This window comes from Hyperolius riggenbachi, chromosome 9 (genome assembly GCF_040937935.1).
Source record: "Hyperolius riggenbachi isolate aHypRig1 chromosome 9, aHypRig1.pri, whole genome shotgun sequence".
In the NCBI taxonomy this organism is placed as follows: domain Eukaryota; kingdom Metazoa; phylum Chordata; class Amphibia; order Anura; family Hyperoliidae; genus Hyperolius; species Hyperolius riggenbachi.
In genome coordinates this window covers 73,372,240-73,385,472 of record NC_090654.1, presented here as the reverse complement: position 1 = coordinate 73,385,472, position 13,233 = coordinate 73,372,240, and the positions used below count along the sequence as shown (strand labels likewise).

The 13,233-nt window shown below is 44.7% G+C and overlaps 1 protein-coding gene across 13 annotated transcripts in view; it reads right to left on the bottom strand.

Annotated features, from left to right (window-relative positions):
- The window catches only part of GRIP2 (glutamate receptor interacting protein 2), a 627,309-nt gene that overhangs the window by 169,935 nt on the left and 444,141 nt on the right, over positions 1-13,233 (bottom strand). For all 13 annotated transcript variants that reach the window (XM_068253049.1, XM_068253055.1, XM_068253054.1 and 10 more), the window contains exons 3-6: positions 6,367-6,502; positions 4,376-4,521; positions 2,101-2,184; positions 435-510 (exon numbers count right to left, since the gene is read on the bottom strand). In XM_068253049.1, coding sequence (XP_068109150.1) covers positions 435-510; positions 2,101-2,184; positions 4,376-4,521; positions 6,367-6,502 — 442 coding nt within the window. The remainder of the gene's footprint in view (positions 1-434; positions 511-2,100; positions 2,185-4,375; positions 4,522-6,366; positions 6,503-13,233) is intronic.

Here is a 13,233-nt window from a genome sequence, read left to right as displayed (position 1 = left end):
TGTCATAGATTCGACTAGTTTACCGAATCGCCCTGTAGTTCACATGGCTGGATTGCACCCTATGTGGCGCCAGATGGGTCCAATAACGATCAGCAGGGCACACAACACTTTTATTCTTTAGAAAAAAGAGAACGTTTATTTAACAGCAGAAAGACAGAGCTGTCTGATCTCTCATATGTATTCCATTCCCTAAACTGTCTGCTCCGGAATTAAAGTGACATTAAATGCCATTTGCAATATGTCTCCTGCTCGCAGGGCGCATTAAGTAATATCAGGATGGATTTATGAAAGTGGCAGCCGTTGATGCCTCTGCCATTCCTGCAAATGCAATGCTTTAACTCCCCGTGTGCTGGCATCCAGTGCAGGGACAACAGAGGCTGCTGTCTGCAGATGTGGTCCTTGATAAGAAACAGAACAAAGTGCAGCACTGGTACCTGTCTGCTGGTCCGCCTGGCCTCACGTAGGTTATCACCAAAGGTCTGGACTTGTGCCAGTCTTCCTGTGCTCCTCCTGTAAACAAAAAGATTGGAAAACACTCATTATTTCGGTGTTTGAATGGAGGCCCTATCCATGCTACTGATGAACTGCAAAGCACAAGAATGACCGGGTCTCTACCTAGATTTCAGCAATTATAGCTTATGTTTATTTAAAGTGCCATAGCATAAAATGCACGTTTAGGCCAGCAGGCCTTTATCAAGTGCTAACATGTCAACCATGTGAATTCAAATAACACTAACAATTACAAAACCACACCCCTAAAACGGGGTGGGCAGACACCATAAAGGGGAGACTGCTTAAAGGAACAGCAGGAAAGATCATAAAATTACAAGAAGCATCTCGTATTAAATTCCTCATTTAGCCCATTTGGAGTGAGTGTCCTCAGCCTGTCGATCTATCTGCTCTCACTCCTTAGAAGGGCTGTCTGTCTATCCATTCCTTCCCCTTACCGGATCATCAAGGGGGCTCTGTATGGCTGATATTTTGGTGAAACCCCTCCCACAGGAACAGGAAACTGTGAGGACCATTGTCCTGGCAGTTTCCTGTCTGTGAACCTCATTGCATTGTGGGAAATTATAGCTGTTTTACTCTTTACAACTGTTCCTATCTGCCAACAAAGCAAGCAGCATCTCCTGTCACTGACATCACCTGCTAGCAGTAAAAATGTCACTATGTGATAAATGTCAGAATGTAAATCAGGTAGAGGAAAGATTTTACAATAGGCTAAAGGTGGCCACACATACAATTTTTTAAATATCTGTTCAATTTAAGAATTGCAATCAATTTTTATGACTGATTGTAACATTTAAAAAATATGACCAATGTACCACACACGTATGTTAAATTTTTCCCCAATTATGATAAAAATGATTGGAAACTCTGACAAAATTGCTAGGTTGCGTATATTAATAAATTGGCAATCTAACACACACCATACAATCTTTAGGAAGATTGTAGAAAAATATCTGGCATTCCGGATCGATAAAAAAAATCGAAGAAAGCGAGAAATCCGATCGGATTTTTCAGTCGAATGGAAAAAAAAGCTTTCGATTCTTTCAGGAGATACGATCGTTTTTATCGAATTGCTGTAAAATCGGATCATTTTATTGTATCGTGTGTGGCCACCTTAACACTGACTAAATCATTTATTCATAATTATTGTAAAAATGAAGCACTTTTTTATTACATTATTTTCACTGGAGTTCCTCTTTAAGGCCATGAAGGGCACCAAGGGGAGGCAAGGGAAGGCGCGTGAACATGGGGGGAGGCATCAAAGTTTTGCTGGGGGCCCTATGAATTGTAGTTATGCCACTGGTGTATTGTTCAAGCTATCTCAGAGATGACCAATTCAATACAGACTTGCCTATGGGGGATGTGTACGATAACTTGAATTACTGAGTTTTTACTGGAGCCAATGCTCTCGCAGGCAGGGCCATGGCTCTATCAATGGGGCAAATCACTGTACTCGCTGCTACACAGCGAGTGCAAACACCAATTATTGATTGGTCTGTGAATAGTAGCCATAACACACTTTAGGCTTATGAGAAAAGCAGATGCTTGCTGTGTATGATGGAAGTACACATACCAGTGACAGGTACCTACCTCTCATTACGAAGCCAAAGCTGTTGCCCTCTTTGCAGAGAGTGATCTCCAGTGTCTTTGGGATGATGGCAGCATTATCTGGAGCTAAAAACAACAACACAGATCAATCAAAGAGGATGCTGGGTACTTTTGTATTTTTATCTAAAATGCAATATTTGTGAAGCATCACCACACAATTCTGTATGGGCTCTACAGAATGCACTGTGGTTCAGTTCTCTTTGACATCGCTGAGATATCAGTACTTGGAATAGTCCGCATCGGCACAGCTTATTCAAATCTGTCCATTTAGGGCCTGAGCCCACTGACGCAGTTGCATCCGCTTTTCAGTTAAACATCAATGTTACAGATGTTGAAAAGCGGACAGAAGCGGACACAACTGCGCTAGTGGGCTCAGGCCCACTGAACCCAACTGACGGACGATAATTGCTGTCTTTTACTATCATTGCGCCCGTCTTGATGCATGTTCGTTGGCGTGATCATTCTGCACATGCATGGTTCATTCTTTTGAGAACAGAGCATGCGGAGAATGATCACAGCGACAGATGCGCAAGCAAATCGGGCACTTGGATGGGACACATGCGCAGTTGCTCACAACTCTCGGAAAAGTCACGCAGCTAACCGGGCCACCAGCGGGGGAATGGAGGGAGCCCAGAGGACGCTGGGGGACCTCACAAACTATGGGGGGGGGGGGGGGGCCCTAGAGGAAGCCCCAGGTAAGTTCAGTATGACATTTTTAATTTCTGTTCAGGTTCTCTTTAAGCAGTTATGGAAGCTGCTGCCATTATTGAGTGTTAAAAGATGACCGTTACATGGCTGTTGAGCTGATCCTCTGCCTGTAATACAATCCTGGACTGCAATCTCACAACAAGTATGCAGATCAGGTCATATGACTAAACTTTGCCTCAGCTGACTGCATTCTTAATCCACGTGTGTAACTCAGATACCACTTTACCCAAAAGATACACAACAGCCAGGAACCTAGCATTTTTAAAAAGGGAGTAAAGAATAGGTTTCAGTGAAGTGTTCTGGCTGCCAGTAGAAAAAAAAATCCAGGCATTCTTCCTTCTTGAACCTGCGAACTTCATCATCCTCTTCCCCACTACCAACTTTGAGCTTTTAGCCACTAGAGGGTGCACAGACAGCCACACCATTACAGTAACAAAATAAAAAGGGAGTCTTCTCCATACTCTTCTGTGCCCTCTAGTGGCCAGAAGATACAAATCCGGTATTGAGGAAAGAGCATGAAGCAGGATCTATGCTGTTGTCACGCTTGTTTCAGGATATAGCAGTGGATTCATGAGTATGGATCCATTATAAAATCATGCAATAGTGGATTCCAAGCGAAAAGTAGACTTATTCTGGAAACAAAAGTCAGTCTGCTGGTCTGATATTTAAAGGTTACCTATAGAGAGAAAAAAAGTTCCCCAAATGGGGAATAGAGTAAAGCCTCTGTAGAATTCAGAGGCTTCCCCCTCCTCCTCCATTGGGCCGTTCCAGGGCTGCGTCCCCTTAAAGACCATCGACAAGCCCTTGTCGATGGCTCGCACATGTGCAAGTGCGGACCCCGATCAGGCTCTACTTTTCCCGCTGAAGCCTGAGCGGGTCCGTGCTACTGCACAAGTGCAAGCCATTTGTGCCTGTGCAGTATCACAGACCCAATCAGGCTCGGCTTTTTCCCCCATGGCCCGAGCGGGTCCGTGCTGCAGCACAAGTGCAAGCTATTTGTGCCTGTGCAGTATCACAGACCCAATCAGGCTCGGCTTTTTCCCCCATGGCCCGAGCGGGTCCGTGCTGCAGCACAAGTGCAAGCCATTTGTGCCTGCGCAGTACTACAGACCCAATCAGGCTCAGCTTTTTCCCCCATGGCCCGAGCGGGTCCGTGCTGCAGCACAAGTGCAAGCCATTTGTGCCTGCGCAGTACTACAGACCCAATCAGGCTCGGCTTTTTCCCCCATGGCCCGAGCGGGTCCGTGCTGCAGCACAAGTGCAAGCCATTTGTGCCTGCGCAGTACTACAGACCCAATCAAGCTCGGCTTTTTACGCCAAGGCCCGAGCAGGTCCATGCTACCACGCAGGTGCAGTGCAAATGTGAGCTTTGAGGGTCTCAGCACTTGAATGGCCTGGCAGAGGAGGACGGGTCGTGTACCAAGGTAACTATCTGTTTTCTTTTTGTTTGCAAACTTTAAAGGTTTGGTTTAAAACTTGTACTGTCCAACACGGTGCTGACCAATGCCACCTTATGGCAAAGGGATGCTATAAAACACTGAGCACTTACTAGCTGGCGGTAGTTCATATTCCACCTCCAGCACCACTCTCTCCCCCACATTCTTCAGCAAACTGATGATCTCCTCATGCCGGAGCTTTGTCAAGTTGATGCCATTCACCGACTTTATATAATCCCCGATATTCAGCTGGTCGCTCCTGTAAACAACAAGAATCAAGTAATGAGAAGCCTAAAAGAAAAGCAATAAAGGATACAGGAAGTAAGAAGAATGAGAACGTTGTCTCTTTTAACACTCTAAAATCCATCTTCAGGCACAGATTTAAAAAGACCATGCAATAGCTTAGCCATCAGAGTGCTCAAATGCATGCTAAAAATTAGGCTTTTGTAGATAAAAATCCTGTCTTCAAATTTTGATCACGTGACCAGAAGTAGATAAAGAAAATTCAGAAAATTCCTTTCAGGCTCTGTGGGTGTGGCTGCTGTTAATGGTTGGATGGCATAATCTCCAATTTAGACTGCAAGTGGGGCAGGGCACAGACTCAATCTGTCTGAGGAGATTTCAGGCTATAGTGCAGTCTGCCATATAGGAAGTGGCTTGTGTCTATGTATTGTAACCATTGGCATCTTCTACATGGTTACCACTGAAGATTTCCTATAAAGCTCAATTACAGTCTTCCATGCAGTTCTTTTGAATGGTAAAGTCTTTATATCAGATGTAGGGGATAGGAATTAGTGGGACACAATCACACCAGATGGTCAATGAGATTCTAATAATGTCAAGGATTCGACCAATCAAAGTCACCAGCTATTGCATTTGATTGATCCAATTCCAAACTGTATACCTTTGCATAAGGGTAACATACGCTTTCATATAACAAACTATTAGCCCCTCATTAGCCATCTTTAATTTTAACACTTTGGTAAGTCCCACCCACTTGAAGTGAGGACTCAGAGGAAAAACAAACAAACAAACAAACACTCTCTAAACTGAAAACAGTTTCCAAGCAGCTGCATCATTACATCATGATCTCTATTAGGGACGTGACAGATAAAAATGGGGCACAGCACCAGGGGAATGAAAATGGCGCCGCATAGACTTACATTACATAACGCTGTTTAGCGTTATAAGTGTTACAAAGTGGCGCAGGCAGTGTGCCTTACACTTATAACGCTAAATAACTTTATAAGTCTTAGAAATTGCAGAGGGCAGTGAGGGCCGGGGGGGGGGGGGGGGGGGGGAGAAGAGAGGCAGGCGGGACACTGGAGGGAATAGGCATAGGTGGAGGATGTGTGTAATATGCATACATTACCTTGTCCTGGGCTGCTGATTGCTCCTTCCCTCCGCTCCTGCACTTCTTCCGTTAGTTTGCCATGTGGCATCAGTCCCCGCATGGTGATTGGCTGGCTGCAGGACTACAGCAAACAAACTAGGAAGTGCAGGAGCGGAGGGAAGGAGCGATCACCGGCCGGACAAGGTAATGTATGCATATTACACACATCCTCCACCTATGCCTATTCCCTCCAGTGTCCCAGTGTCCCGCTGCCTCTCTACCTCCAACCCCCGCTGCCTATACTAGCCCCCCTTTTTTCTTAATGGCGGCACACCGTTCTGCAATAAATGTATCATGAAATGCTATTTACCGCTTTAATGTATTTACATTAAAACGGTAAATAGCGTTTTATGATACATTTATCGGCAGAACGTGCGCAATTTTTCTCCCTGCGCCATTTTTAGATGGACGCATTCGGGATGGTCAATGAGAAGCAAATAATTTCTTCTTGCATTCAAATTTCATGTACATTATATGCAGCTTGAATTTAGACCAATAGATAATTGATAGGAAGTTATTCTCATTGGTCCAATTTCAAACGGCATATAATTTTTTTAATGAAATTTGCATGCAAGCAGAAATTATTTGCATCTCATTGATCATCCCTATTCTCAATTTCCCCACACTTCTGCATTTCAAATGGTAATAATGTCTTTTTAAATATTATTTGATTATATACAGTATCTGATGAGAAGTAGTGCTGTCACTGACCTTGCTGCAAGTCCTCCAGGCCGCAGATTAGATACCCTCGGCTTGCCGTCCTTGTCTGTGCCCCCTGAGATAGTCAGTCCCAATGTGCTCCCTTCTTTCTTGATGAGCTCCACAATGGTGACACCCCGAAATTCCTCTGAGAATTTAAAAGAAGAAAACCTTTTAAATCAAAATTTTAGGTCTGTATCTTTAGCCCCCACTTAACTGTTGCTTTCCCCTGTCCACCACAGCTCCTCTCTGCCCACCATTTCCTCAGGAAGATACCACTGCCAGTCACGCCCTAGCACCTCTCTGTGGTGTTCTCTTGAGTAGAAATTGGACAGTCACTCACAACGCAGCTTCTCTCTACCTATTATCTCCTCAGGAGAACACTACTGCCAGTCACACCACAGCTCCTCCCTATACACCATCTCCTCAGGAGAACACCACTGCCAGTCACACCATGGCTCCTCCCTATCCACCATCTCCTCAGGAGAACACCACTGCCAGTTACACCACAGCTCCTCTCTGCCCCCCATCTCCTCTGCAGAGCACTACTGCCAGTCATAGCACAGCTCCTCTCTGTCCACTATATCCTCAGAACACCGCTGCCAGTCACACCACAGCACCTCTCTGTCCACCCTCTCATCAGGAGAACACTAAAGCTCCTCTCTGTCCCCTACATCCTCTGGAGAACACCACTGCCAGTGACACCACAGCATCTCTCTGCTCACAACGTCTCAGGAGAACACCACTGCCAGTCGTACCACAACTTCTCACTGCCCCCCTATCTTCTCAGGAAAACACAACTGCGGGTAACAACACAGCTTCTCTCTGCCCCCTATCTTCTCAGGAGAACACCACTGCCAAGAATACCACAGCTCCTCTCAGTTTACTATATTCTCAGTAGAACACCACTGCCAATCACACCACAACTCCTCTTTGTCCACCATCTCCTCAGGAGACCACCACTGCTTACCACACTACAGCTCCTCTCTGCTAACCATCTCTTCAGGAGAACGCCACTGCTAATCACACCACAACTACTCTCTACCCACTATCACCTTAGGAGAACACAATTGTTAGTCACGCCACAGTTCCACTCTGCTCAATATCTCAGAAGAACACCACGCCAGTCATACCACAGATCCTCTCTGCCCACTATCTTCTCAGGACACCACTGCTAGCCATAATGCAGCTCCTCTCTGCCCCCTAGCTCCTCAGAAGAAATTCAGGAGAACACCACTGCCAGTCACACCACAGCTCCTCTCTGCCCCCTATCTTTTTAGGAGAACATCACTACTCGTCACACCACAGCTCCTCTCTGCCCACCATCTCCTCAGGAGAACACCACTGCTAATCACTACACAACTCCTCTTTGTCCAACATTTTCTCTTAGAACACCACTGCTAATCACACCACAGCTCCTCTCTACTCATTATCTCCTCAGGAGAACACAATTGTTAGTCACACCACAGCTCCTCTCTATCCACTATCTCCTCAGGAGAAACCCACTGCCAGTCGCAGCGCAGCTCTTCTCTGCCCACCATCTCTTCAGGAGAACACCACTGCCAGTTGCACTATAGTTCCTCTCTGCCCTCTGCTATCTTTTCAGAAGAACAGCACTGCTAGTCACCCCACAGCTCTTCTCTGCCCACCATCTCCTCAGGAGAACACCACTGCTAATCCCACCACAGCTCCTCTCTACCCACTATCATTTCAGAAAGACACCACTGCTAGTCACAACGCAGCTCCTCTCTGCCCCCTAGCTTATCAGAAGAACACCACTGCCAGTCACACCACAGCTCTCCTCTGCCCACCATCTCCTCAGGAGAACACCACTGCCAGTCACACTATAGTTCCTCTCTGCCCTCTGCTATCTTTCAGAAGAACACCACTGCTAGTCACCCCACAGCTCTTTTCTGCCCACCATCTCCTCAGGAGACCACCACTGCTAATTACACCACAGCTCCCCTCTGCCCACCATCTTCTCTAGAGACCACCACTGCACTGCCAGTCACACTATAGAGATTCTCAGAAGAAAACCACTGCCAGTCACACCACACCTCCTCTCTACCCACCATATCTTCAGAGACCACTGCCAGTCATACCAGAGCTCTTCTCTGCCCACCATCTCCTCAGGAGACCACCATTGCCAGTCACACCACAGCTCCTCTCTGCCCACCATCTCCTCAGGAGACCACTACTGCTAGTCACATCTCAGCTCTTCTCTGCCCACCATCTACTGAGGAGACCACCACTGCCAGTCACACTATAACTCCTCTCTGCCCACTATCTTTTCAAAAGAACACCACTGCCATTCACACCACTGCTCCTCTCTGCCCACCATCTCCTCAGGAGAACACCACACATCCAAACACCTAACTCTTTAATAGGTGGCAGAAAGGAATACATTTTCAGCAAAAAAACATTTTTTTCAACATTTTATATGCTATAGGTACACCTTGCAGGGGAGGTTTAGAGATTTTAAAGAAAAACTCATGAGGTAAAAAAAAACCTGAACCGAAAGTGACTTTCCTGGAATTCCACAATTTTATGCTGTCTTTAAACATTAAAATCATTGAGCTTGGTTTCTGCTCCACCCACTTGGCACTGTAGTGAAGAGAACGTAATGAGCAGCATGGTGGTAATGAGTGCCAGTTAGATTGCATAGAATATACCTTGCAATTAGTGTTGTGCACTACACGTACGTAGTTACTCGCAAATTCACAATCAAAATTTAAATAACATAGTGCTGCCCATGGCAGAGGAGGGGTTAACCTAGCTATGCCACTGACTATAGCCAATGTATTCCACCCGCGATCCACATTACTCCACTAGTTCTTTTGTCCGGGTTTAAAGTAGGAAGTAGCAGAGTTACGTGGACCTTGGGTGGAATGCATCCGCTGTAGGCAGCGGCATAGGTAAGTTATCCTCCCCTGTACCGCGGGCAGTGCTATCTAATTTAAATTTCAATTACGAGTAGTTATGTACTTGTACTGCACGACACTGTCTTTAATACCACCCCTTTATTTTCAGGGATGCCAACAAAGTGGGTCCCTAGTTCATATATTCTGGGACTGCACAGATGTTCAGAAGTTATGGGCCCGGATCAGGACTTAATTGAGTCAGCTATTTTCTACAACCTTGGATTTAAGCATCACATGCTTTACTGTCAGCACCCAACAGTGTCAAAGAAATGGAGGGGTTATATTTCACTGTTATCTGCTCTATTATCTGGGTAATAGCTAAACATTGGAAGACCCCCAATCTACCAGTATTATTAAGAATAGAAGAGTTCAGATCAATGGATTACATACATCATACTATGACAGACTCCGATCCCAAATGTTAGGCAAACTGGGATGCCTGGTCAAAACTACACTAAGCCGCGACACCATGAATTACTGATTCAGTTAGGGCCCGTTTCCACTAGACACGTTGCATTGCGGAATCAGCTCCGCATTGCAACGCAAGTAAACTGCAACCAATTCACGTCAATGGAGTAGTTTCCATTGACACGAATTGACCGACGCAATCTGGCGCGATGCGACGCGGGGGAAATTATGGATAACATGCTACACTTTTTTGCAGCACGCATCCAAGTCCCCATAGCCGGCGACGGGAAGCCGCATGATGCCGAACCCGGTTGTCTGGAAGACAACAGGAAGTACCTGCAGAGGGATGTGAGGCGATGCAGCGATCGCCTCGCATCCTAATCCCTAGTGGAAACGGGCCCTTAGCATTAGTATATGTTGGGAATTCCCTTGGAGACCCCATATTACGTTTGTATATTGTTTTCAAGGATAGATATAAACCAACTTAAACCCATAACAATATAACACTTATTTTGACACTTGCCATATTATTTCTGGACATTATGTCATTTGCCTGCAGACTATTATGATTGCAATTTTCCAGTTTTTTTTTTCATGATATATTTCAATAAACTAAGCTAAAGAAAATAATGGTATTAAAAAATATTTTATTTTTTTTTACAATATTAATTTACAAATCATTTACTCAGTTGCCCGTTATAAAATCTTTACTCTCCCTGATTTTTACGGCATCTTTAGTCTTGTCAGGTGCAGCCGTGCGGAATGTTTGTTTCAGAGAATTCCGAAGCCTGTGAAAATAATGCCTGTTCTCCCAGAATGCTCTGGGAGGAGAATTCCGCGCAGCATAGGCTAAGCATCACTGGAGGATAGAGTTACATAGTAATATACAGCAATATATACAAATAGAAAGTGTTTCTGATGCTGAAACCCGTAAAAAAAAAAAAAAAAAAAAAAAAAAGTGGGCATCCTAAATAATTTGCTGAATTCACTAGAGTGCCCCTTTAAATAATCTTTGCATCTTCTTCAGGCAAATCACTTGACCCAAAAAGTTCTTTGCGCCATGATAAATTCATTTCAAAATCCAATGTTTAAACTATTCATACATGGCATTTCTAGAAGCACAAGGTGCAACCCGTAAATATGGATTGTTTAGCCACAGTTTTGCTATCAGTTGTAGTGATGAGAACGAATTTCGTATAATTGTAATTTCACATCGTAACATTACATTGCAAAATTGCACAGGTAGTCCCCGGTGAACAAACGAGATAGGGACTTGTAGGTTCATTCTTAACCTGAATCTGTTCTTAAGTGGGAACGTTGTGCCATCTCTGTCCCCTGTACCTCCTCTGTGACCCCCTGTGCCTCCAGTGTCCCCCTCTGTGTCACCGCTGCCCTCTGTACCTGTTTATACAAGTTTAAAAGCCATTTTTTCTTAGATTTTTTTTTTAAATCAATTTTCTCAAAAACTACAAGTCCTATTTGAAAAAAAAAATTTGGACTTGTTCCCATGGAAACAGAGAATCCATGCCGTTCGTATCAGTGGGTCGTTAGTAAGTCGGGCGTTCGTAAGTCTGGGACTACCGGTAATGCGAAATTTTGGGAAAGAGATTGTAATTTCATATGTAAACGTAATCAGGAACCCCAATTCTGCAAGTTCCCATACTTTTCTAGGTTAATAGCATAGTCCCGAACCACGCTTTTGTCATCAAAATTGCTATTTATGTTAAGACAAAGAGTGGGAACAAGTCAAAAATGCACAGAAACAATGCTTTTTTACCTGTCATTTTTCTAAATTTAAAAAACATTTTTCCTTTGCATTTTAAAATCAATTTTCTGAGAAACTACAAGGTCTCTTTGTAAAATTTGTCCTATTGCTACTATTCCCTTTAAGATACCTAGCAATTTTGGTGACGATAGCATGTATGGGTGCTTTGTTGTTAACCGCTAAATTCAGCACAAAATTACATGAAAATTATGTGAAATTACAAATCTATCACGGTATACAAAATCAATTGAATGTCAAAATCAAACTTACATATGGTTGTAATTGCGAAAATGTATGCAAAATGTCGTCTAATTGTAATTAGCAGATAACATCATCACTAATCAGTTGCATTATTTCCTAAATCTCCTGATGGAGAATCCAGAGAGCTGGGCAGCACGGTGGCGTAGTGGTTAGCGCCCTTGCCTTGTAGCGCTGGATTTCAGGTTCGAATCCCAGCCAGAGCACTATCTGCTTGGAGTTTGTATGTTCTCCCTGTGTCTGTGTGGGTTTCCCCCGGGCACTTTGGTTTCCTCCCACACCCCAAACACATGCACCCCAAACACATTAATTGTCTTCCCCCTAAATTGGCCTCAGACTACGATACATGCACTACATAATACATATATACATAAACATAGGACTATGGTAGGGATTAGATTGTGAGCCCCTACGAGGGGCAAGTAAGTGACAAAACAGTATACTCTGTACAGTGCTGCAGAAGATGTTGGCGCTACATAAATACTAAATACCGTATATTTCGGCGTATAAGACGACTGGGTGTATAAGACCACCCCCCAACTTTTCCAGTTAAAATTAAAAATTTGGGATGCACTCACTGTATAAGACTACCCCTCTACTGTATGTACTGGTGCTATACTGTATAAACAGGTACAGATACTGGTGCTGTACTGTGTGCAGTACCCAGGCCAGTATACAACAAGCAACCAATCACTGCATGTAATGTACCTTACCGGCGATTGGCTGGTTGTTGTATACAAAGCCTGCTTGAATTGGTCAGCAATCCCTGTCTCCAACACCACCCTTGCTGCTTTCATACGGTTGCTGCATACGGCAGGGATGCAGCCGCAGATGTTTTTGTGCTCCCTCCCACCATATGTGGCAACCGCAGATTCTCCAGTCCGGCTCGGAAGTTTCAGCACCTGCCCTATAAGACGACACCCGGCGTATAAGACGACCCCTGACCTTTGACAAGATTTTCCTGTGTTAAAAAGTAGTCTAATACGCCAGAATATAATCATAATAACTGACTGTGCAAAGTCGGCTTTCTAGCAGCTACAGTAGTTAGAAAAAACCATCTGAATTTAGTAGGGAGATATATCGACTTGATCTTTTCCCAAAAAAATGTAAAAGGCCAATAAGTCATTGAGCTTGCCCGACATCACTCCGAACCACAATATTATGCATGGCTGGAGTTGGCCTTTAAAATCAATGTAGTTTTCTTTCAGGCTGCCAATTTCAAAGGGCACCGTGGCACCAGCTGATGCCAGCTCTGCCTGCAGTTCACAATAATCCTTGCTGCACATCTAGGGCTAGAGCAGATAATGGGAGGTGGTGGAGTGCCTGTCAGGTTTTGAAAGGGTTACCTCCATTCACAGCTCTGATCTGATCCCTCATGGATGACTGACTGCTCTGCGGGGCTCCATGTCCTATCAATCTACCCCGCTGCTGCGCGAATTATCAGCAGCCCGGGCCTGGCTCCTCGCACACGTCTTGATATGACGGCAGATGGCACCTTGCAGGGATATTAATGCTCTCTTGCTGGGG